At 42.8% G+C, this 26,913-nt stretch overlaps 1 protein-coding gene across 1 annotated transcript in view; it reads right to left on the reverse strand.

Moving 5' to 3' along the window:
- cntfr (ciliary neurotrophic factor receptor) overlaps positions 1-26,913 on the reverse strand; it is a 258,091-nt gene that overhangs the window by 67,431 nt on the left and 163,747 nt on the right. Inside the window, exons 5-6 of the mRNA XM_070862387.1 lie at positions 22,222-22,388; positions 9,613-9,776 (exon numbers count right to left, since the gene is read on the reverse strand). Coding sequence (XP_070718488.1) covers positions 9,613-9,776; positions 22,222-22,388 — 331 coding nt within the window. The remainder of the gene's footprint in view (positions 1-9,612; positions 9,777-22,221; positions 22,389-26,913) is intronic.

Below are 26,913 nucleotides of genomic sequence, written 5' to 3' on the forward strand. Positions count from 1 at the left end.
GCTGCTTTTCCCATATAACAACTGTGATTGCACTTCAAAAGTAATGGACTGTGAAAATCTTTGGGACATCCGGAGGATGGGGAGGCCACTGTACAAGTGCAAGTTCTTTTCTTATGATGATTCATTGGTTAGTCTAAATAGGCACGTTAGTTTGGACACACAGTGCTTCATGCACGCTTATCGTTGATCCAGAGCCCAACTGCTGTCTCCTCTCTAAGACCCAAGTCTCCGCAATCTATCAGCAGCCATCAGACAAACCGGACAAATCAAATCAATAGTAATTCGTCTGCTATAAGCAGCTAACACTTCTTATCTTAAACATATATATTTTAATGTTAAGAGGCATCCCTGGATCCACCATATAATTTGGTGCTGTCGAGGCAAAAAGACATAGACAGAAGTGAGTGTGAAGCTTTCCTGCAAAGCATGCCAACAACCAGGTGCTGAAGTCCTAAAAATTGACTTTAGCATGTTAAGACAGGAAAGCTTAATTCTCAGTCTCAGCCAAACTATCAGAATGAGATTCCCAGCAGGCACTTATGAAGGAAAAATACCAGTGAGATTCAACATTGGGCCTTGTAATAAAGAAAAGAGCTGGGGCCTTTAGAAGCCCAAAAGAAAGTCTCCCAGCTACCATCTTGATGGGGGTGTGCCAATTGTAATATGACAGGTGGATGACACTAAAAGAAGAGAAATATAATAAAACAGTGAAGGCCTACAAGGCATTATCCCTTTGTCGCCTTTTTAGTCTGATTTTTAAAACTTGAAATGCTTTGGCTACTTTTGATAAAATATTGGTACATTGCAGTAAGAAAATTAACAAAAAGTTGCAAAATTGAGAGAAATTAGCACCAGATTAACAGGATATTTATTTAAAAATGTCATTTAATCACAAAAACACTTTTGGAAGAATCAAGCCAGCAAATACTACTTTGCAGTATGATGAACTACTCTAAGAAATGTTAGAGCCTCAGGATCTGCCATCAGCATTTCTCCTCCATTTAAGCAAAAAAAAGGACAATATAGATCATGTTTCAGTTTTAAAAAGAATCAATTTGAGCCACACAGACAGGACGGTCCCAGGTTTGATCCCCAGTGTGTGCCGAATTAGCTGACATCAGCTGAGGTGGCGGTGCAGGGAAGAGGGGCAGGTTTCGGAATTAGTCTCAGTGTCCCTGGGTTAGGGAGGGTAAAAGATCAGACAGAGTTTGTGTCTCATCGCTATTTAGTGACCTCTAATGGAAAGTGCACATGTGCCAATTTCAAATGAGGACAGGATCCAGTTTGGCTGTGATGGCCCCTTCATCCCTATCGTAAACAAACAGCACTAACTGACTAGGCTCACAAATGAAGACTGACCACTTTGAATAAGGTCCTGGAGGACTGAGTTCCCAGTGGACATCTGGGAGGATGCTCAAGACAGGATTGAGCTTAACTGTGATCTTCTCACAGTTGAATAGCTTATCAGCAACCATTGAGCAGGCACACGGATGAAACACTTGGGCAAGACACCGAAAAATGGCCACCCACATAGAATTTTACCTCATCATGAATTAGCTCCTTTAGAAAAGGGGAGGAGAAAATTAGAAGGGGGAAACTTCTGAGAAATATGCTAAAATATAGAATGTTAAATTATAACCAGACTATTATTTTTATGGAGCAGTCAATATAACATTAAGCTAAGGGAAGTAAGAAATAAGAAAATATCTGCAAATACATTGGAATTCTGCTATGTGCTGTAGGTTTGGATGGCAATAGAACAGGGTTCATATACCAAGAACTGTCTGAAGCATTTTATTTCAGCTACGCTCTCCTTAGCAATCCGTTTCTATACTATTGGAGCCTCCCCCTACCAAACCTTTAATTTTGGGGGGGTTTAAATGCTTAAGCATTTCAGAATGTTTCCTCTATGCTTCCATAATGTGAGTGACTTGAGTTCACAGTCATTTGAGTTGTAGTAAAATATTACCAGAATCACATCCGGCGTTAAAACTTCTGGTGGTTTTGCACTATGCTTGCGATTCTTTTGAAAAATTGATATGTGGGAACATATTGCTTTCATATGAGGGATCCTGTTCTATTTGTCAGCCTCTTCTTTTGTGTCCCATGAAGCTTACAGTAAAAAAAAGTACAATCATTCTCTTTTTCAAGGTTTGCAGTGCTATTTTCATGAATAGACAAGTGTTCCCATTTTAAACACAGATGGAAAATTCCATTACTTCAGCTCTGCAGTACTTATTCTGCATTTATACATTTCTCTAATTTTACATCAGAACTTTCCTCCCTAAAATAGTGCAGAACATCAGTCTGGCAGATGTTTTATGACACAACAGGTGTGTGCCTTCAAAGCTAAAAAAGACGTTCAGTGCTGAAAGAGATAATTATGGCAATTTATAAGTTCCCCCTTTGGCTCAGTTGGTAAGTGGAATAGCCAATATGGAACTGAGCCATTCAGACAAGGAAGGTCCCAGGTTTAACGTTCCAGTCTGTGTTGAGTTAGCTGGCTAGAGCCAATAGGCATGCTACAATTGCTTTTCAGTATCACTGCGCTAGGGAGTGAAAAAGATCAGGCAAATTTGAATCAGGCAAGATTGCAACTCGTGGTCATTACGGAGTGGAAAGCAGGCATGTGTAGGCATTAGGAGAGCACAGGATCAGGCTTAGCTGTGATTTTGCCCCTCTCCCCAGATCATGTTGCCTGTTGACACTTGGAATTAAAACGGGCTGGTGACTCACTATCATCCATTTTACACTATCGCGCAAAGTCAAAATCTACCGCTTAGAGTCTTAAATTAAAGTAATGGAGACAGCTAGTGTCTATAGAACTGTGCCTCCATTGTGAGTCCAGCAGCTACAGGAGAAGGGAAGAATGAATTAGAAAGCGGAAAAATAATTACTGCAAGTTACGCATTGTTTCTATAGAAAAGAACCTGTAACCATTTAAACTCACTGTATAATCATTTGACTATTTAAAATGGTTATTGGTTACTTTCTAAACAATTTATGGCAGCATTTAGTCAGTATTACCACACTTTGTAAATATTTATTTAGCCAAAAAGAAATGACTAAATATGACCCCAATTAACATCTCTAGGAGATACCACAAGTTTTCCTTTGCTAAACTGTGTAGATTTTTTTGTTTCCGTCTTTGTACTGTGTGTAATATCAATAGAACATGAACCTGCCCAAGGTTTCAAATGACAATACCCAGGAAATATTTTTAGTTCCCCTTCCCTCCCACTTTTGCACCTTCTTGCATGAAGGTGTTGACTTGCTTTAAGATATTGTATGAGCTGTTAGTTGTCCTCCCCTGTCTTATCCAAATGGTCACATGCAATAACTGGGATGAGGAAAGTGGGGTTCGGGCATCACATCCAAATTTGCAAATTGCTGCAGTACAGAGGGACCTGGGGGCCGTGTGCATGAAACACAAAAAGTTAGTATGCAGGTACAGCAAGTAATCAGGAAGGCAAATGGAATGTTGACCTTTATTGCAAGGGGAAGCGAGTATAAAAGCAGAGAAGTCCTACTACAACTGCACTGGGTTATGGTGAGGCTGCACCTAGAGTACTGCATACAGTTTTGGTCTCCGTATTTAAGGAAAGATATACTTGCATTGGAGGTGTTCTGAGCAGGTTCACTAGGTTGATTCCGGAGAGGAGAGGGTTGATTTATGAGGCTAGTTGAGCCTATACTCATTGAAGTTCAGAAGAATGAGAGGTGATCTTATCGAAACATACAAGATAATGAGGGGGCTAGACAAGGTGGGTAGAGAGAGGATATTTCCACTCATAGGGGAAACTAAAACTAGGGGACGTAGGGCTCAATTTTCCCCAGTATTTGTGCCCGTTTTTTTTGGAATAGGCTGCTTTTTCTGGCCTAACTTAAAAATCCCCAGTTTCCCCACTCAATTTGCACCAGCGTAACTCATTCAGTTACGTTTCTTTATAGGAAAGTTTTTTTTCCTCAAAAGTGGGTGTTACCAGCCACCCATGCCAATTCTGGCCATTTAGGCAACTTTGGCCAGCTGATAGTTATTCCATTTCTACTTAGGCCAGCGTATATGGCCTCTCGAGAAAACCCTTGCGGAGAGTTAAAAAATCGACACAGGTAAGTAAATCAGAGGCCATCTGGCCTGGGCCCGGGGCGGGAAGCGAGCGGGACTGGCACTCACTCGGGGACCGGAGAGGCTTGGCGGGAGAGGAAGGGAGGGAGCAAACTGACCTGCAGGCACACACTCGGGGGCCACAGCAGACCAGGAAGGTACTCACCACAGCGGACCAGGAAGGCACTTCACTCGGGGACCGGAGAGAGTCGCAGACAACCGATCTGAAGGCTTGGTGCCCGGGGAGGGGGAGGGGGAAGGGAGAGAGGGGTCACAAGACTCAAGGGGGCGGGGGGGGGGGGAAGAGAAGGGAGAGGAGAGGACAAAAGACATTTGGGGAGCTCTAGTGCGCATGCGCGGCCATTTCAGCGACGTCAAGAATATTAGTGTTTTCCCCCGCGCATGCGCAGAAGGCCTGGCTCCTTTTTCCTGCGCAGGCTCCACTGCAGCGACTGGCCACACTGCACAGCTGCAGATTACAGCTCAAACATCGGGGAAACTTCAGAGATATTTTTTTGGTGCTTTTATTTACCGAATTAAGCGGTGCAACTCTGGCAATATGCCAGAAAATGTGCTCGGGGAAAATTGAGCCCAAAGTCTCAGAATAAAGGGACGCCCATTTAAAACTGTGATGAGGAGGAATTTCTTCTCTGAGGGTTATAAATCTGTGGAATTCTCTGTCCCAGAGAGCTGTGGAGGCTGGGTCATTGAATATATTTAAGGCGGAGATAGACAGAATTTTGAGAGATAAGGAAATAAAGGGTTATGGGGGAGCAGGCGGGGAAGTGGACCTGAGACCATGATCAGATCAGCCATGATCTTATTAAATGGCGGAGCAGGCTCGAGGGGCCAAATGACTCCTGCTCCTATTTCTTATGTTCTTATCCAAACCTGAGTTTGTCCTCACCCAATATCTGCACACGCACATACTTTGCAGTAGGGATCACTGCATGGGGTGGAAACCATGGCCCAGGAGCAATGTAGCACTCATATCATGATCTTGGCTAAGATTGGGAAATTTTCCAAACCTGTTTTTCTTCAAAAAATAATTTACACATTATAAAAGGATAAAATTGCATGTATTTTATTTAGCTATTTAGCTATATATTTTAAGAACTGAAGCAATTTGATAAAATAAATTGCACTTTATAACAGAGAAAGGTTTTGTTTCTTGAGTAAATAACATTTGTAAATATTTAGCAATTTAATTCAGAGATGCAATGCTCAAAAGCCTGGGAGTTAAACTATATCATCTGGACTACAATAGCTCCGATCGTCTAAGGGTCATTTAAAAATGGAAAATGCCAATGTGGAGGTTATATCAAAGAACTGCACATTTCTTTAATCTGGCCGTAGCCACATACTTACAAAGTCACATGCCTCAGATGTATTTTTTTCTCTCTCTCTTCCTGGGTCTGTTTCTTAAAGGCTTTGTGCTGCTGCCAAAAGTCACTTTGCCCAACCCTCAGCAGTCAGATTAATGGGCAATCAATACCCAGTGCATTGCGGAACCATTAGCATTGCAAAAAAACAGTTATTCAGCTGTCTCCTGTGACAGCTATCTCATGAAAGTCTTTCCTTCCCCTTCCCTCCCCCCCTTCTAGGAGACGATTTCTGCATCAAGCAGCACTACACAAGGGATAAAAACCATGCTAATGTCATTTTGCCGAGTGTGCATTAATAATACAGTTTTGGCAGGTAGCCATTATTCCTACCAAGAGATGTATGATCGTTATCACCGCAGACTGACATCCAGATGGTCCTGAAAGGGCCCAAATCCCTTCGCAACTTGGGCAAGGTATCTGATGTCACCCAATCCCAGACTAAAATATGTTGCCTTAATGCTCAACTGTCACATCTCCCTTTTCGGTCTTGTTCTTTAACCTTTATTTTACTCCTTTGTTCTTGTGCACATTGTCCTGGGCTTCAGTCTGAAACTGTTTCCATGGAAATCACTCATTTATCTTCTAGGATGTATTGGTTTAAAAAAAAAAACTGCATAAAGTAAGGGATATGAAAATGCATCAATTTGATAGTAGATTACATTTTTGAAGTATTCTTTTAGTGAAAAACATTAAATCAAAGTCATGCCTGGTGCAGTGTCTCTTGCCATTGCGTCTTGTGTTTCAGTTAATTCATTACAGAACTGATGACTAGATATAGCTCATTCATCCTGTGTGCATGATCAATTTGTTATACATGCCAAACATTTAAAAGTATTTGATGGATAATAAATTGCACCTAACTATGGGGCTCACTTTGCCCTTTTAAGGGCCTAGTTAAGTAAATTCAATATTTCATCATATTTAATTATTTGTGCTTTTTCTTAAAGGAGATGTGATCCCACTTAATGTCTGCTTGCCATGTAATGTGTTATGGCCAGTTCCTAAACTTGTGTTCTTCTGAAAATGCTGCTGGCACTAAAACAATTATATGTTGACTGTCCCATGCGTTTGGTCCAACGTCCTCCACTCATCGTCTGAAGGAGCTTACTCTTGGTCGGGTGCAATTCTATGGGGACGGATAGCCCTCCAGTACCCCACCCAAGTGATGATTCTTTTGTGTGAGCCTAGACAGTGCTCTTGGAAAGGCTATTCAACAATACAGGGGATCAAAGCCAAACTCAATCCTATGCTTTAGAGTACACTTTCTAACAGGGGTCGCTGGATAGTGAACAGCAGCTAGAGTCCTTACTGATTCTTCCCCTATTTAGCCTAAAGGGGCTGAGGCAAATTGTAGCTCTCCAACTGCTGCTCAGACTAAAATGTGCTAACTCTGCACAGACCACAGATCAGCAGTTCTGTAAGATTCAGTACCACAGAGGGTGATACTGAACTATTTACCTATATTTACCACAATTATTCACAAAGCCGCTAGAGAAATTCTATTTTTTTTTTATTTATTCATTCATGGGATATGGGCATCACTGGTGAGGCTAGCATTTATTGCCCATCCCTAATTGCCAATGAGAAGGTGGTGATGAGCTACCTTCTTGAATTGCTGCAGTCCATGTGGTGATGGTTCTCCCACAATGTTATCAGGGAGGGAGTTCCAGGACTTTGACCCAGTGACAAGGAATGGTGATATATTTCCCGATCAGGATGGTGTGTGACTTGAAGGGGAACTTGGAGGTGGTGGTTTTCCCATGTGCCTGTTGCTCGTGTTCTTCTAGGCAGTAGAGGTTGTTTGGGAGGTGCTGTCAAACCATGGCGAGTTGCTACAGTGCATCTTGTAGATAGTGCACACTGCAGCCACGTTGCGCCAGTGAAGGAGGGAGTGAATGTTTAAGGTGATGGTGCAGTGCTGATCAAGCGGGCTGCTTAGTCCTGGATGGTATCGAGTTTCTTGCGTGGTGCTGGAGCTGCACTCATCCAGGCAAGTGGAGAGTATTCCATCTCATTCTTGACATGTGCCTTGTAGATGTTGGAAAGACTTTAGGGACTTAAGAGGTGAGTCACTCACCACAGAATACCCAGCCTCTGACCACCTCCAGTAGCCACAGTATTTATGTGGTTGGTTCAGATGAGTGTATGGTCAGTCGTAACCTCTAGGATGTTGATGGCGGGGGATTCAGCGATGTTAATGCCATTGAATTTCAAGGGGCGGTGAAGACTCTCTCTTGTTGGAGATGGTCATTGCCTAGCACTTTTGTGGCGCAAATGTTACTTGCCACTTAACAATCCAAGCCTGAATGTTGTCCAGGTTTTGCTGCATGCAGACACAGACTGCTTCATTATCTGAGGAATTGTGAATGTGACTGAACACTATGCAAACAACGAACATCACCACTTCTAAACTTATGATGGAGGGAAGGTCATTGATGAAGCAGCTGAAGATGGTTGGGCCTAGGACACTGCCCTGAGGAACTCCTGCAGCATTGTCCTGGGGCTGAGATGATTGACCTCCAACAATCCAGTCAGTGGAGAGTTTTCCACCCGATTCCCATTTACTTCAATTTTACTAGAGCTCCTCAGTCAAATGTTGCCTTAATGTCAGGAGCAGTCAATCTCACTTCACCTCTGGAATTCAGCCCTTTTTCATGTTTGGACCAAGGCGGTAATGCAGTCTGGAGCCTGGCAAAACCCAAATTGAGCATCAGTGATCAGGTTATTGGTGAGTAAGTGCCACCTGATAGCACTGTCAATGACCCCTTCCATCACTTTACTAATGATTGAGAGTAGACTGATTGGGCAGTAATTGGCCGGATTGGATTTGTCCTACTTTTTGTAGACAGAACACACCTGGGCAATTTTCCACTTTATCAAGTAGATGCCAGTGTTGTAGCTGTACTGGAATGGCTTGACTCGAGGCGCTGCTAGTTCTAGAGCACAAGTCTTCAGCACTACAGTCGGGATGTTGTCGGGGCTCATAGCCTTTACTGTATCCAGTGCGCTCAGACATTTCTTGATATTCATATTTTAACCAATACAGCCCATCCATTTAGGCTCCATCTTTGGGCCCGAGTAAACACTTACTGAAGACTACAATTAATGATTGCGTCACTATTTTTGTATAATTGTTAGTTCTATTGTCATTTCTTTAGACCTTTACTTCCTCTTTTGCCTCTTCTATTGCCAAATTAGTGAGAGAATCCACCTCAGCTCCAAAGATGGGATTATCAAGCTGATGGATATTTCCGTAGATATAATTGAGGACTATTTTCTCACCCCTCACTCCAGCTACTTTCCTCTCCTTCGCACAGGCAAACCAGTTGGGCAAAGACTAAACAAACCCAGTCTTCAGGGTCGGCTTGAATGGAAATATCAGTAAGATTGGGTTTCAAAATTGCATCTCACTGTTGAGTTTCTAATGATTCAACATTGTATCTGTCAAACAGATTTATTGTCCCTTTGAGAGATATTTCTGAAGGGAATCATTGTACCTTTCAAAACCTACTTTCATGACTTAAGTATGATCCTGTGAAGCCAAATGGTTTGATTATCTATCTTAAATATCTATGTGTAACATATTAAAAATGATATACCAGTGTGCACAAATATCACACTCCAGATAGCACACCGCTCCAGGCAGAGACCCCTTTTTTGTTTAAATGAGAAAGAAAAGCAGATGAGCAATGTTCTATGCAATAGGAAATTCTGAAAAATCACTCTCTTTTATGGGACTTCCACTGTGTATGTCCCTTTAAGATAAATTCCACCTTCAAGGCACAGGATACAACCAAATGTTTCCTTCTCTTCAGAGCTGTGGCCAGTTCTAACCAAGTGTGTCCACGCTCACCCGGAGCATGCCTGCAGAGTTCAGATGATGCACCAGAGGGTGCTCAGTTCTTGATCACCACCAGGTACAACTCCTGCAGCCTCTGTGCAAATTACTCCCCACAACTCAGGGAGGGGAAGGTCAACCCTTTAGTAACCCATATGAATAATTTCCTTGTTTAATTAAAATGCACTAAAACATTAAGAAAAATGATTAAATGACACTACTGCAAAAGAAATACAATTTACAGTTTACAAGGTGTAGCTGAAATAAGGGACAAAAGCACTCACATGTTGCCAGTCTTCCAGAATGACTGGCTTGTACCTCAGGAAGTACTTGAGTGGGATAGAATCTGGCTCAGGCCATGACAATGGATTCCTCCATTTAACTTCCAGTCTGCGAGGGGAGTCAGGAATTGTATTTACTTCAATTATCTCTGGAGGATCTGGTTTCACTAGAAAAAAAAAAATCAGTCTAATAAGCATTTGCTTTTTGCATGTGGTTGCATGATGTTTGAAAAAAGGTTCATTTCAATGTCAACCCTTAAGAACTGAAGAAACAATTTTACACCACATTCAAATATAACACAAGAGGACAATGGGCCAAAATTGCGGCCGGAGGCTTCCCCGCAGGCAGATGCCGCCGACCAAATTTTTTTTTACGAAAGTACCTGGTGGTCCCGGAGGAATGAACATTTCCTGTCCGAGGCCTAGATGTGCAACCCAGCGTAGAGGCCCACGCATCCCAGGAACGTAAGCGCATCCTGGAATCACATGGGCCTGGACCACCAATGAACATGGAGTATTCTTATTGATGATAATGGTAAGTTCCGTTTGCACGAACTCCAATTACTATCAATGAGAATACCACCCAAAACACAACACAATAAATAAAAAGTTAATTGAAATTGAATGTTTAGGAAAAAAACTTTTTTTGAAAATGTTTTAATAGAGTTAAAAATAAACTTACCTTAATGGACAGGGAATTTAATTTAAATATTAGAGATAACATTTAATTTTTCTATATCTTAAAACTCCTACGCTGGTAAAAGCAGCCAGGCGCAAGTGTTTTAAGGACATTTGCTGGGCAATTAGCAAAAATCTCCGCCCGCAAAGTCCTACTCTCGGGGATGCATTTTAACTGTCAAAAGACATTTGACAGATCGAAAGTGCCGGGTTTATGCGCATGCGCTTTGCACGCCTAAACCCAGAACTTGCGGGGCCTCTTCGGGCACGTACGGACATCGTACGCACCCGGAGAGGCTGCAATATACGGCCCAATGTTCGGTTCTCTTCAGCTTCTATAACTTTTTTGTAATCATGGAAGACATGACCAACATTCCCCAAGGTGAGAGGCCATACATTGATTGGGGAGTCCCACATAGACCACTCACGAACGGTTGCCACTGGAAAAGATACCGCACAACAACTTTAAAGGGATGGCGCACAAACTAAAATTAGAGGGAACTTTGGACATGACCGCCTTCTCTGGTGCGAACGTATTGTACAGCACGTTGTTGCTTTTAGCTCCACATAAGCTCAAAATTTTCCTCCTCTCCAATGTGTTTCAAAGGTATTAGTTGGTTGGTTGGTTGAACAAATATTTTATAGATGCTTTTAAATTTAGTGCTTCTGTAGCTCAGGGCATGGAGGACACATGTCTGAGTGCCAGCTCCCTAGGTTTACGCTGCTGAAAATCAGCTTTCTTTTGTTGGTTTATGATTCTGCTGTCATAGGAACGGGTGTAGGCTACTCAGATGCTTTATGCACATGTGTTTTGCCACCTAAACCCAGAACTTACGAGGTCTCTTCGGGCACGTGCGGACACATTCAATAAGATCAAGTCTTATCTGTATCTTAACTCCATTTACCTGCCTTGGTCCCGTAACCCTTAATACCCTTGCTTAACAAAAATCTATAAATCCCAGTTTTGAAATTTTCACTTGACCTAGCCTCAACAGCTTTTGGAGGGAGAGGGTTCTTGATTTCTACTTTGTATGAAGAGGAGCTTCCGATCATCTCCCCTGAACGGCCTAGCTCTAATTTTAAGGTTATGCCCCCTTGTCAAACTAAAGGAGCTGATTTTAGCATTGTAAAAACACAGAATCAGCTCATGGATGCTGCTGTCCTGTCATCTAAGCTGAACAAGCATCAAAATAAAGGTCCCTTAAATCAATAGAACCTTAGTGAAGCACCAAGGCCAATAAGTGGAGAATGTCACCAAGGTTGAAAATTAGAAGAGAAGACAAAGTACGTCAAGAAGTTAGGGATTATCTTTGGTCTCCAGGATGATTCTGGAGTAGTCGGCAGTTTTGGCAGAACAGAAGGAGGCCCGAAAGAGATTGAGGTGGTCCAGCCAAATCTCAGGATTTTCTTTAAATTTGTTCCTGGGATGTGGGCATCACTGGCAAGGTCAGCATTTATTGTCCAAGAGAAGATGGTGGTGAGCTGCCTTCTTGAACCATTGCAGTCCATGTGGTGAAGGTACTCCCACAGTGTTGTTAGGGGGTTCTAGGATTTTGACCCAGCGACAATAAAGATATGACAATATATTTCCATGTCAGGTTGGTGTGTGACTTGGAGCTGATGGTATTCCCATGCACCTGCTGCTTTTTTCCTTCTAGGTAGTAGAGGTCACGGGTTTGGGAAGTGCTGTCGAAGAAGCCTTGGCGAATTGCTGCAGTGTATCTTGTAGCTGGCACACCATGTAGCCACATTGGTGGTGGAGAGAGTGAATGTTTAAGATGGTGGATGGCATGCAGATCAAGCAGACTGCTTTGTCCTGGAAGGTGTCGAGCTTCTTGAGCATTGTTGGAGCTGCACTCATTTAGGCAAGTGGACAGTATTCCATCACACATGACAAGTGCCTTGAATGTGGTGGAAAGGCTTTGGGGAGTCAGGAGGTGAGTCACTCACCACAGAATACCTAGCCTTGGACCTGCTCTTGTGGTCACAGTATTTATGTGGCTGGTCCAGTTAAGTTTCAGGTCAATCGTGACCACCAAGATGTTGATAGTGGGGTATTTGATGATGTACTGTCATTGAGTATCAAGAGGAATTGATTTGACCCTCCCCTGTTGATGGTCATTGCCTAGCACTTGTGTGGCGTGAATGTTACTTGCCACTTATCAGCCCAAGCCTGAATGTCGTCCAGGTCTTGTTGCATGTGGGCATGAACTGCTTCATTATCTGAGGCACACAGCTGCTCAACTAGGGGTATCTGAAAGTCCTTCATGGATAGAAGGAAAAGTGGCCACAAAGGATGTTCAGCTGCAATGGGAGCCTTGACTCCAGTATGGTAAAATTGTCAATTCCCTCCCAGGTTAATTACCTTAGTTCTGGCAAGATATTTTGCTTTTTTGGGGCCTCATTAGGACTCATGACAGCTCTCAGCCTTTTAACTGTATAAAGGGCAGAATGGTCAGGATATAATCTTTGCAACAAGTTTTTTTATATCGCATTTTATAAAATATTAAATGTTTTTAAAAGTTAAAATATACTGCATACACCAAGCCATTTCCTTGAAGAATTCCATTAAATAATAACGGCCACCTGTCTATTACAAATCCAGTTAAATATGGATTTTACAGATATCCACATTGAATTGCACACTTGCAGGAATAGAACATCTCAATTTTCAGCACCTTTTTGTTTCAGACCCTCTTATCTGCCCCAACGATTTGTGTCAGTTTGTGCACGCAAAGAACAGCCCAACTGCACTTGTGTGAATTTTTCCAATTTTCTTTGCAGTATCCCTCAGTAAACAACCAAATAAGTACTATTTTTTGCTGAATAGGGCCAGTTTTGTTCTGTGGATTCATAAACTGGATTGAGACTACTCATACTTGGGGACTGTTAGCACTTTGAGTTAGTACACTGTCCTTTCACTTCTGTCACTGAGCTTAAAGTCCATCTTAAATCAATAGAATAACCCTCTTCTCTCTATTGGCTATCCGATTCCTATACGAAATACATTTTGGATAGCTACAACTCTATGGGTATGAAACACAGAACTTCTTAACTGCAGGATAATTGGAAATAAATTGTAAAAAAAACAGATGTTACAAGATGGCTGGTGCAAAGGGAAAAGTTGGGGCTGAAGCACATTGTTGGGATAGGTTTGAGGAAGCTTTACTCTGCAGCTAGGTTTATGACTGGATGCCCTAGATAGAAGTGATTACAACACAGCACTGCCATTCCGTTCCTTGTCTCAGTAAGCAAGGTGTTCACTAAAATAAGGGAGAAAAATTCTGGAGTGCCCCGTTTGGGGGTGTTAACATCCAGGAAGCGGGACATTATGTGTCAGGTGCAGAAGTTTGGATTACCGCCCCCGAAAGGAAGTGGAGCACAAATAATGCACTCCACTTCCTTTCTGGGGCGCTAGCAGGGCAGACGTGTAGGGAGCAGGGCGCAGAGCTACGTACTCGACCACATAGCACTGCCGCGTAGGAAGGGCCCTTCCTTTAATTAAAGTGAAGGACCCAAGCTGCAAACTCTGCACTGGCAGAAATGGCCCTCCTTGGACAACTGGGGAGCGGGGGTGCCATGCAGACAGTTGGGTACTCAAGCAGAGTACCAGGCTGACCGATCGCGACACGGACCCCGCATTCAAAGCACAGCAAACAATCGGATGAATTTTTTTCTGCATGGCCCACACCTTCCCTTTAGCTTGCACGTCGCGAGCAGCTGGCTGCCCTGTACACGCTCCCTGAAGCTATCGCTGGCATCGCCTGCCACAGTTTCAGGGGCGATACCCAATTTAGGATCTGTGGCACTATCAGGATGCTGCACAATGTGATGACATCGTCATCACCAGTGCAGCAGAGCGGAGCACGATGAGTTATCGGGCAAAAAGTCATTTATGACCTGTTAGTCCCCCCCCGAAGGCACAAACAACCCAAATTTCTAGGCCTAAATGTTCTAAAACTCAATTCAGGAAGGACCTTTACACTTAGGGCATAAATGGTATTATTACCTCAGCAGTCTGGCTTGGATTTGAATCGGACCCCAGATAATGAAAGATCACTATACTAATTCACAGCAGTTTACAGCCAGTCATAGACATAAAGGCTGAGAACCAAATAAATATTGTGTACACCACTGTAATTTTCCTGACTATCTCCATTCTTCTATGTTTTTCTGTTCAGAGCCTCTTTTTTGTCTCTGCTTAGTAGGGCTCCTCCAAATAATTAGTGAATTTTATTTACATTAATAGCAAGTGTGCCAGAAATAATCTGTCAGAACAATGCTGTGCGCAATTATTGATTATGGAGAAAACCACCAAGTCTTGGGATGTCATAGATGTCCTGCTACTGATAGGATGTCACTGCTAAGCAGCAAACAATCTCTTTAGGCTGTAGTGGAGCATAAATGCCAGCATTTACTAGTTGGACTGAATGGCCTGTTTCTATGCTGTATATTCTATGTAACGCAAAATCTCAATTTAGTACTCATGTTGAATTTTGTAAGCTATCTTGCAGTAATAAGTTTCCAAAGAAATCCTTGGACTAACAGCATACTTTTAAAATGTTGCCAACTAATTAGTCCCTTACTTGAAACACTGTTCAAAAGTTCAAGATCATATGATGAAACACGTCATATTCAATTTTATTACTAAATGTATGTTGAACCCCTTCTGTCAAGTGATCTCTTGCAGTGCACGTCGTCATAAATTGGACAGATAAAGCGAGGGCCATGACTAAGATTCAGCATGAGATAATCAGCGGAATAGTCAGTTAAAAGGCAGGGTAGTAACATGAAACTAAAAACATTTACAGTAGATGTTCAGGATTTTAATATCTTGAATACTATAGTCTTACAAGGGCACCATGAACTTTTCTAATGCTGTCAAGCTCTAGGGGCCATTAATGCACTCTTCCAAAGACTGACAACACCAGATCATGAACTTTCAATTAGCTGAAAAAGATAGTCTTTGAAAGTTTTGAAACTTAATTTATTAGGAGAAAAAATGGTTGGTAAAAAAATCTGGTTAAACTGTGTGAAAAAGGGTAACATTTATCTAAGGGCGCATCTACTTACATGTAAAGGAAGTCAGTATTTAAAGAGCATCGAGTTCCCCTGATATTCTGGCCAATGCTTCTCTCTCAAACACCAACAAAATAGACAAACTGGTCACTCATCTCAATGTGTTGCATGTGGGGCCTTGTGGTGCACAATTGGCCTACATTCACCCACAATACAAGAGTGACTGCACCTCAGAGCTAATTGGTTGTGTTGTGCTTCGAGATGGCTTGAGGGCTTGATATGGTTGTTCATTTAAAACTAGAAAATTACAAACAAGACAGAGAATGGGAAAGAGGGTTTGCCAGCATGGGCAAAAGTTGCGATGAAGTATTTACATTTTAGCTACAAATCACTCCATGGCCCTATCTCTAATCTCCTTCAGCCTCACAGCTCCAAACCCCCCCCCCCCCCCAAGATGTCTGTGCTCCTCAAATTCTGCCCTCCTGAACATCCCTGATTATAATTGTTCAACCATTGATGGCCGTGCCTTCAGCTACCTTGGTCCCAAGCTCTGGAACTCTCTCCCTAAACCTCTCCACCTCTCCACCTCTCTTTCCTCCTTTAAGACGCTCCTTAAAACCTACCTCTTTGACCTAGCTTTTGGTCATCTGCCGTAATTTCTTCTTGTGTGGCTCGATGTCAAATTTATTTGTTGTGTCTTGTAACACTGCTGTTGAACGCCTTGGGACATTTTACTACATTAAAGGCACTATATATTTACAAGTTGTTGTTGTACACAGGGTTAATATTAAAGTACTAAGGATATTCCTGGCATTTGAGTAGTTTTACTGCTGTAACATTAGTTTTTGTTTTGCAGTCACAGTGCTAGTTGAAAACAGCTGATGTCAGCAATTGAATTTCCCCAACAGTCGTTCGGTGTGGGATATAAATTTAAACAGGACAATCTCATCCAGAACAAAGATATAAAATCCTATGGCTGTGATCTGCACTTTGGCAGAAAAAAAATCAAAGAGCAAGTTATTTTTTAAATGAAGATTGCAAAGTGCCGCAGTACAGCGGGACCTGGGGGTACTTTTGCATGAAACACAAAAGGATAGAATGCAGGTACAGCAAGTGATCAGGAAGGCCAATGGTATCTTGTCCTTTATTGCAAAGGGGATGGAGTATAAAAGCAGGGAAGTCTTGCTACAGCTATATAAGGTATTGGTGAGGCACACCTGGAATACTGCGTGCAGTTTTAGTTTCCATATTTACAAAAGGATATACTTGCTTTGGAGGCAGTTCAGAGAAGGTTCACTAGGTTGATTCCAGAGTTGAGAGGGTTGACTTATGAAGAAAGGTTGAGTAGGTTGGGCCTCTACTCATTGGAATTTAGAAGAATGAGAGGTGATCTTATCGAAACGTATACGATTATGAGGGGGCTTGACAAGCTGGATGCAGAGAGGATGTTTCCACTGATGGAGGAGACTAGAACTAGAGGGCATGATCTTAGAATAAGGGCCGCCCATTTAAAACAGAAATGAGGAAGAATTTCTTCTCAGAGGTGGTAAATCTGTGGAATTCGCTGCCTCAGAGAACTATGGAAGCTGGGACATTGAATAAATTTAAGACAGAAATAGACAGTTTGTAAACGATAAGGGGATAAGGAGTTATGGAGAGCGGGCAGGGAAGTGGAGCTGAGTCCATGATCAGATCAGTCATGATCTTATTGAATGGCGGAGCAGGCTCGAGGGGCCATATGGCCTACTCCTGTTCCTATTTATGTTCTTATCTCAGTCATTATGCCAGGATTGCAGCTAATGCCCTGACCCTGCCAGGGCTTGGGAGGATACCTCATTAACAGGGGCGCCACTACAGGTGCATCTCTGCACTCACATGCCCCATTTCCACACAAATTCACTGCTCTGGAGAGAGGAGGAGGAAGTTCAAGCCCGTCTGGAGGCTGAGACCCCTCCACTCATTTAGTGTACCCATCACCATTTAGTATACTCGATTTATCTTGCACCTAACCTCGCATTTAAGCAGACAACACAAATGGCAAGACAGGGTGAAGTTGTTTAAAAGAAACAAGTCATGCAAGCAAGCTGCAAACAAATCTCAGCCAGAGTACCTTCTGAATTAAAGCCATCACTAGAGAGAATCTCATCGATAAACCAGAAGTCTGTAACAGTTGTGAGCATTTAGCACCATTCCCCAGAGATGTGTACCTTGCTAGAGACACATTGTGCTACAAGTGCCAGAAGAAAGCGCATTTCCATTGGTATGGTAAAAATAGAAAGCAGCCAACTCCATTCAAGAAAACGAGCAAAAATATGCATTGCTGAGTAAAACAAGACAACAGAAATTGGGCACAGAAATGTTGTTTAAGAAAATCCCCATTGAGTTCAAGATCGACAAGGGAAAGACTGACATTCATTCCAGAATCTTGGTACCTGGAAGATCTAACAACTAAGAAACCATCACCAAAGTTATTGACAAAAATTCTTAGTATTGACCAGGAATGTACTTGGTAAGTTATCTGAAAAACAGAAAGTAGAGGAGCAAGAAAACAAGAGCTCTGACGAAAAGTCATCGACCTGAAATGTTCATTCTGTTTCTCTCTCCACAGATGCTGCCTGACCTACTGAGTATTTCCAGCCATTTCTGTTTTTGTAACAAGGAATCTATGTTGTGCCAGATGTCCAGTAAACATTACTAGATTACCCAGTGATTCAAACCCTCAGTCTAGTATCTGGAGTTGACACATAAGAAATGAAAAAGCCAAATATGAAACAAATGATCCTAATTTCTTCAATAGGCCGAGCAAGCTTTTTGGGGAGTTATCAAATAAAAAAAAACCTGATGCAATCCTTTCTGCAGCCTTGTTCCACAGGTTGTATCCATGCCAACACTACCAGAGTGAAAGAGGACATTTTCAGGATGGACGAGCAAGAAGTAAGTTCACAGATAGGAGCATCCACAAACTGGCTTTTAGCATTGTCATAGCTCCAAATATCAAATAGCAAGTTACAAATTTGCATAGATTCCAGTAACTAAATGAAAGTGCATTATGTGAGAAATCTGTATCACCATTGGTGAATCGAACAAAAGTTATCTCCAAATTGGACCCTGTTTCAGAATTTTGACAAACATTTATTTGAAACAGTCAGCCTTATTAACAGTATTTATTACTTCAAAGGACTTGCATTTGGGATTTCCTTAGCACCAGAATATTTTTAATGTCACAGTTGTAAGGCTTTGAAGGCATTGTATGCCAAAGATTCTGAGGGGGCTTGACAGGGTAGATTTAGAGAGGATGTTTCCCCTCGTGGGGGAATCTAGAACTAGGGGGCATAGTTTCAGAATAAGGGGTCGCCCATTTAAAAGAGAGAGAGGTTGTGAATCTTTGGAATTCTCTACCCCAGAGAGCAGTGGAAGCTGAGTCATTGAATATATTACAGTGGTGAGAGATAGATTTTTGAAATATAGGGGAGTCAACGGTTATGGGGACTGTAAGGTTCTGCAAAACGAACCACGGAGACATGTGGCAGGGAGAATGGGAAGATGCATGTTTAAAATGATCAACTGCAGCCAACAGCCTGTAAACCGCGGAGGATGATGGGACTCTGGCCACCCTGTACAGTAGCAGACAGTGTTGCAGGGGCACGGAACCAGACAGGGGATGAGCCAGCTACCGTAAGGGGGAAAGGGTGTACATTCGGTTCTTCCAGGAAAATGGATACAAGGCAACTTTATATTTTAAAAGGACATTTCTCCAGCTTTTCGTGTAAAAACCCTCACAGAAGAGGCAACATGTCCAGGCAAAATTTCCCCAGTAATACACAAGGCAACACAAAGGGTATCAGTTTAAATAATTAAACAAAGGCCCACAGGTCTGATGCGATCATTTTGGCCAGCCCAGACAGAGTGGCACCTCTGTCGAGATAGTGAACAATCATCTTCATTCACCCCATCAGCGAGCGACAGGATGCAGGAGGTGTGGCTAATCTCCCATTCCAGACAGATCGATACACATCGAACTGCCATTCACACCCCATTTTATTCAAGGAAGACCCAAGACAATGGCATGCAGTTTTGGCACGAAGATGAACGGACTATAAGAAAAGCTGCAAAAACACAGAGCTTTTGGGAAGTTGGGAGTTGGAGGTTGGAGTTTGGAGTCAGCTTTTTGCATTGAGTTGTAGAGTTGAGTTAAGAAGGTGGGAGTCAGTTTTCATTGTGGTTGAGTTGAGTTAAAGGGGAGTTGAGTCAGCTCTTCACAGGGCCCTCACTCTGGGGAAGGTGTGCTTAACTCCAGCAGCTTTTTGTGTAGGAGCCAACCGAGAGGCAAAGAGAAGAAACCGACGCAACATCTAGGAGGAAAACCGAACCGACCAACCAATGTAAAACCCACCCGAGAGGGACCCCAAGCTGAAATAAGTGCTCCCAGAACCCCAGAGTTGATAGGATTGAGAGTATAGCCTAAACCCCCTCACAGACTCAATTTAGGATAGGAATTGGTAAGTAGGGTAAAAGTGGGAAGTGGGGTTGTGTGTGAGTGGAATGTTTCAACGTCTTATCTTCCCCTTCCCTGTTGTTGAGTGAGATTGTGCCATTACTGCTATTTACGACCTCTTCCTATGCCCTCTATCTTTGTGTTTACTATTCTAAATAAACAGCATTAGCCATTTTGCACTCTTACCCACTGTGTCTGGTGTCTTGTTACTCACCCATCCTCATAAATCGCACGTACAGAACCTCAGGGGAGTGTGGATTCGAACCCACACCCCAAGCTCCCCTTACAATTGGGCGGGAAAATGGAGTTGAGGTACAAAGATCAGCCATGATCTTATTGAATCAGGCTCAAGGGGCTAAATGGCCTACTCCTATTTATGTTCTTAAAAAGGATGCTAATTTAATGTGTATGGAAACCCAAAGAGAATACGATTATTGATTCAAGACACTCCTCAAGCAACTCCAAGACAGAGGAGGAACAGTCAATTGCTCTTAGTACAAAGTCACTTAAATTAATTTATCTGATAATTACTGGATAATTTAATTTTAGTGCAAAAGGTTACTAAATTATAAGGAGTACATTGTACACTAAATGAAGTATGAATTCTCAAAGACCAATGTGCCATTCTCATGATGTGGTATGTTCATCAGGCGTATCATTCAGGCAATTGCATTCCTCAGTTATTAATTGGCCCAGAATTTCATAGAATGGTTATAGCACAGAAGGAGTCCATTCAGCCCATCGAGCCCATGCTGGCTCTCTGCAAGAGCACTTCAGCTAGTCCCATTTCCACTCCTTTTCCCTGTAGCCCTGCAATTTTTTCTCTTCCGGTAATTATTCTATTCCCTTTTGAAAGCCACAATTGAATCTGCCTCCAACACCCTCTCAGGCAGTGCATTCCAGATCCTAACCACTTGCTGTGTAAAATAAATATTTCCTCATGTCAAATTTGCAGTTGTAATGATGGCGAAACTGTTAGTATTTGCAGTCATTACTCTGTAAAACTGACAGCAACTTCTGGAGTCCACACATGCAGTTAAATGCAAAAATCCTGAAGTTGCTGTCAGTGATGCACTGTCGCAGTCCTCGCAAATGCAATCAATACAGAATCAGTGATTTGAAGTGAACTTCAGCTTTGTAAACTCTATTCTTGCTGTAACAATCCTTAAAAAAAGTTAAGCCTTGTTAATGAAGTATAACTGATTTATAATAACGTACTAAGTCATAACTACTGCTGAACAACTTCTTTGGCCCTGAAAAACTAAGTTTATATTTGGCGCCTCATTTCCTACATTACATGAAATTTCCATTTTATTTAAAATCATTTCTTAAAAATTTAAGTTTGATATTTTAGCTTCTACCTTTATCCCATAAGTATGTCCCAATCTTTATTTTGCTTTCTGTAAAAGTATTGAAAAGTGAATGATAAAACCTGCTTTTCACTTCCTAGTTTGCTGTCTGTGAAAATTCTTCAGTGACTGGCTCTTAGACTGCTTGATGATATCACTGTTGCTGGACGCTGGAGATTGGTGATGTCAGGACAGGTGAAATCCACGCCACAGAGATTGCTAGATCCTTGTGGGTAGCTTTCTTCAAGGTCAGCGGCGTCACTTTGCCGCTCACTGCAAAATCTGCACCAATGTTTCTCAACTCTGCCGATTTTGAAGTACAATGAACGAGCTAAGTTCACGGCATGCCTAAGAGAGCAAAACACACAACAGATCTTCATGGTAAAAACAATTCCAAGGGACCATGTCCCTGAATTCCATTAGAAATGCATCACCAATTGTGTGTCTTTTGGATTGCCTCTTCAGCCCTTCAAGTGCTTATATTTTTTATTCCTCTGATGCAAGTGGATTAAATATTCTTTCAGATAAAGGCAAGGGTGTAGGGCTATTTAAGTTGAAGTACTGTGCTAATGCATTGTGCATGTTCATGGGACCCAAAGAGTAGAGAGGTTGTCCCCTCCAGACATCAGGGAGTTATGGACAGGGAGCTACACATGCAAGCATGGGGAGCAGATGTTCTTTTCATTCTATTCATTCAATTTCACTTGCATGTTACTCTGTACATCTGAGATTAAGAATCCACAGCACTACATCTGCAACTAACAGCTCTTAAATAGAACCAGCCTAAAAGTACTTTTATACTGTCATTTGTTTTGTTGTGGGAGAGCGGTGTATGTGTGCCGCCGCCTCCTGTTTATATTGCTGATACTGGCTGCATTATCCTGACGGCAGAATCATAGACCCACATTTCCGTGGGCTGATGATTATATAGTCAGGATAAGGGAGCCGGTTTTATAATTGCAGATACAGGCAGCTAATGTATGGACACTTGTTCTCCCGTGATCCAAACCAATCTAATGCCGGTGTAAAAGTGCCTTTACATGAACTTTCTTCTGAGTTGTCAAACTTTACCTATAGCATTCTCATTAAATGAGATTGTTGAAGAGCTGGATCCCAGTGCATTCCTTGCTGTTACAGTCACTGTGTACTTGCTTGTAGAAAACATTTCCAGAAATTTTATGTTGCACCTATTCTTATGGTTGGTATCCTTAATGGTCTCAATTTCCTTTTCTCCATGCCTGTGAAAACAGTTGCAATCTTGTCAGAAAAAATCTTGCACAGGCCATAATCATTTTTGTAGCAGAAATATTTCAAATAATTCCAATTTTATAAACTTTACTGTGGATTGAAATCATACTGTGCAATATTCATAAGATGCATAAACAGGTTTGTTAATATAGCACAACAAAACTTCACCCCATAAAACTAAATCTATTCTTCAAATGTTACAAGAGACATGGAAATGCAACACAGGTGGCTCTAAGTGCACTGCTCAGTATTATAGAACTATATTGGTCCAAATGGCTCTATGTCCAAACAAAAGAAGTTGATGCCAGCTGGGGCAGTAGAATTGGCATCAACATTAGTTGCACTAATCTAGATTATATATTCAAGTCCTGGAGCAGATGGAATCCCCACCGAGGCACTAAAGTATGGCGCAAAAGCACTATTGGCACAAATGCATGACCTCATCTTTCTTATCTGGAAGGAGGAGAGCATGCCAGGAGATTTCAGATGCCGTAATCGTGACCATCTTCAAAAAGGAGGCAAAGTCCAACTGCGGCAACTACAGAGGAATCTCCCTGCTGTCTCTGGGAAAGTCATCGCTAGAATCTTCCTTGACCATCTTCTCCCTGTGGCTGAACAACTCCTCCCAGAGTCACAAAACGGATGCTGTCCATCAAGGGGTACAACGGACATGATCTTCACCGCGACAACTACAAGAGAAATGCAGGGAACAGCACCAATCCTTGTACATGGCCTTCGACACAGTCAACCGTGAGGGACTATGGAGCGTCCTCCTCCGTTTCAGCTGTCCGCAGAAGTTTGTCACCATCCTCCACCTGCTCCATGACGACATGCAAGCCACGATCCTGACCAATGGATCCACCACAGACCCAATCCACGTCCAGACCGAGGTCAAGCAGGGCTGCATTATTGTGCCAACGCTCTTCTCAATCTTCCTCGCTGCAATGCTCCATCTCACTCTCAACAAGTTCCATGCTGGAGTGGAACTAAATTATAAAACCAATGGGAACCTCTTCAACCTTTGTCGCCTCCATGCTAGATCCAAGGTCATGCCATTCTCTATCATCGAACTACAGTGCGCGGACCACACTGCGTCCGCGCACAGAGGCCGAACTCCAAACCATCGTCAACATCTTTACCGAGGCATACAAAAGCATGGGCCTTACATTAAACATCCGTAAGGCAAAGGTCCTCCACACACTGACCCCGCTGCATAGCACTGCCCCCCGATCAAAATCCACGGTGCAGCCTTGGACTATGTGGATTATTTTCCATACCTCAGGAACTTACTATCAGCAAGGGCAGACATAGATGACGAGGTCCAACATGATCTCCAGTGTGTCAGCACAGCCTTCGATTGCCTGAGGGAGAGTTTTTGAAGACCAGGACCTCAAATCTGGCACCAAGCTTATGGTCTACAGGGCTGTAGTGATATCCACCCTTCTATATGACTCAGACACATGGACCATATACAGTAGACATCTCAATGCATTGGAGATGTGCCACCAGCACTGCCTCCACAAGATCCTGCAAATCCACTGGAAGGATAGATGCATCAATGTCAGTGTTCTTGATCAGGCCAATATCCCCAGCATCGAAGCACTGACCACACTCAACCAGCTCCGTTGGGCGGGTCACATTGTCCGCATGCCTAACACAAGACTCCCAAAGCAAGCGCTCTACTCAGAACTCTCGCATGGCAAGCGAGTCCCAGATAGGCAGAGAAAATGCTTCAAGGACACCCTCAAAGCCTCCTTGATAAAGTGCAACATCCCCACCAACACCTGGGAATCCCTGGCCCAAGACCACCCTAAGATTGCCCGAAGTGGAGGAAGAGCATCCGGGAGGGTGCTGGGCACCGAGTCTTGTGGCTGAGAGCATGCAAAAACCAAACGCAGACAGAAGGAGCATGCGGAAAACCAGGCCGCAATCGAGACTCCAGGATGGTATGTTGCCTTCCTGGTGCAAGGGTCAAGGATGTCTTGGAGCAGCTGCAGGACATTTTGGAGCGGGAGGCTGAACAGCCAGTTGTCGTGGTGCATATAGGTACCAACGATATAGGTAAAAAATAGGATGAGGTCCTACAAGACGAATTTAGGAAGCTAGGAGCTAAATTAAAAAGTAGGACCTCAAAGGTAGTAATCTCAGGATTGCTACCAGTGCCATGTGCAAGTCAGAGTAGGAATAACATGATAGCTCAGAAAAATACATGGCTTGAGGAGTGGTGTAGAAGGGAGGGATTCAAATTCCTGGGACATTGGAACCGGTTCTGGGGAGGTGGGACCAGTACAAACCAGACAGTCTACACCTGGGCAGGACCAGAACCAATGTCCTAGGGGGAGTGTTTGCTAGTGCTGTTGGGGAGGGGTTAAACTAATATGGCAGGGGAGTGGGAACCTATGCAGGGAGACGGAGGGAAGTAGAATGGGGCAGAAGCAAAAGATAGAAAGAAGAAAAGTAAAAGTGGAGGGCAGAGAAACCAAAGACAAAAAGCAAAAAGGGCCACATTACTGCAAAATTCTAAAGGGGCAAAGTGTGTTAAAAAGACAAGCCTGAAGGCTCTGTGCCTCAATGCAAGGAGTATTCATAATAAGGTGGACGAATTAATTGTGCAGATAGCAAGTAACGAATAGGATATAATTGGCATCACGGAGACATGGCTCCAGGTTGACCAAGGCTGGGAACTCAACATTCTGGTGTATTCAACATTCAGGAAGGATAGACAGAAAGTAAAAGGAGATGGGATGGCATTGCTGGTTAAAGTAGAAATTAACGCAATAGTAAGGAAGGATATTAGCTTGGATGATGTGGAATCTGTATGGGGGGAGCTACAGAATACCAAAGGGCAGAAAACGCTAGGCTAGTGGGAGTTGTATACAGACCACCAAACGGTAGTAGTGAGGTTGGGGACAGCATCAAACAAGAAATTACGGATGCGTGCAATAAAGGTACAGCAGTTAGCATGGGCGACTTTAATCTACATATAGATTGGGCTAACCAAACTGGTGGCAATGCAGTGGAGGAGGATTTCCTGGAGTGTATTAGGGATGGTTTTCTAGACCAATATGTTGAGGAACCAACTAGAGGGCTGGCCATCCTAGACTGGTTGATGTGTAATGAGAAAGGACTAATTAGCAATTTTGTTGTGCGAGGCCCCTTGGGGAAGAGTGACCATAATATGGTAGAATTCTTTATTAAGATAGAGAGCGACACAGTTAATTCAGAGACTAGGGTCCTGAACTTAAGGAAAGGTAACTTCTATGGTATGAGACTTGAATTGGTTAGAATAGACTGGCGAATGATACTTAAAGGGTTGACGGTGGATAGGCAATGGCAAACATTAAAAGATCACATGGATGAACTTCAACAATTGTACATCCCTGTCTGGAGTAAAAATAAAACAGGGAAGGTGGCTCAACTGTGGCTAACAAGGGAAATTAAAGATAATGTTAAATCCAAGGAAGAGGCATATAAATTGGCTAGAAAAGGCAGCAAACCTGAGGACTGGGAGAATTTTATAATTCAGCAAAGGAGGAAAAAGGGTTTAATTAGGAGGGGAACAATAGAGTATGAGAGGAAACATAAAAACTGACTGCAAAAGCTTCTATCGATATGTGAAGAGAAAAAGATTAGTGAAGACCAACGTAGGTCATTTGCAGTCAGAATCAGGTGAATTTATAATGGGGAACAAAGAAATGGCAGACCAGTTGAACAAATACTTTGGTTCTGTCTTCACTCAGGAAGACACAAATAACCTTCCGGAAATACGAGAGGACCGAGGGTCTAGTGAGAAGGAGGAACTGAAGGAAATCCTTATTTGGCGAGAAATTGTGTTCGGGAAATTGATGAGATTGAAGGCCAATGAATCCCCGGGCCCTGATAGTCTGCATCCCAGAGTATTAAGGAAGTGGCCCTAGAAATAGTGGATGCATTGGTGATAATTTTCCAACAGTCTATCGACTCTGGATCAGTTCCTATGGACTGGAGGGTAGCTAATGTAACACCACTTTTTAAAAAAGGAGGGAGAGAGAAAACGGGTAATGATAGAACGGCTAGCCTGACATCAGTTGTGGGGAAAATGTTGGAATCAATTATTAAAGATGAAATAGCAGCGCATTTGGAAAGCAGTGACAGGATCGGTCCAAGTCAGCCTGGATTCATGAAGCGGAAACCATGCTTAACAAATGTAGAATTTTTTGAGGATGTAACTAGTAGAGTGGACAAGGGAGAACCAGTGGATGTGGTGTATTTGGACTTTCAAAAGGCTTTTGACAAGGTCCCACACAAGAGATTGGTGTGCAAACTCAAAGCACATGGTATTGGGGGTAATGTACTGATATGGATAGAGAACTGGTTGGCAGACAGGAAGCAGAGAGTCGGGATAAACAGGTCCTTTTCAGAATGGCAGGCAGTGACTAGTGGGGTGCCGCAGGGCTCAGTGCTGGGACCCCAGCTCTTTACAATATACATCAATGATTTGGATGATGGAATTGAGTGTAATATCTCCAAGTTTGC

Source organism: Pristiophorus japonicus, chromosome 2 (assembly GCF_044704955.1).
Source record: "Pristiophorus japonicus isolate sPriJap1 chromosome 2, sPriJap1.hap1, whole genome shotgun sequence".
In the NCBI taxonomy this organism is placed as follows: Eukaryota; Metazoa; Chordata; class Chondrichthyes; family Pristiophoridae; genus Pristiophorus; species Pristiophorus japonicus.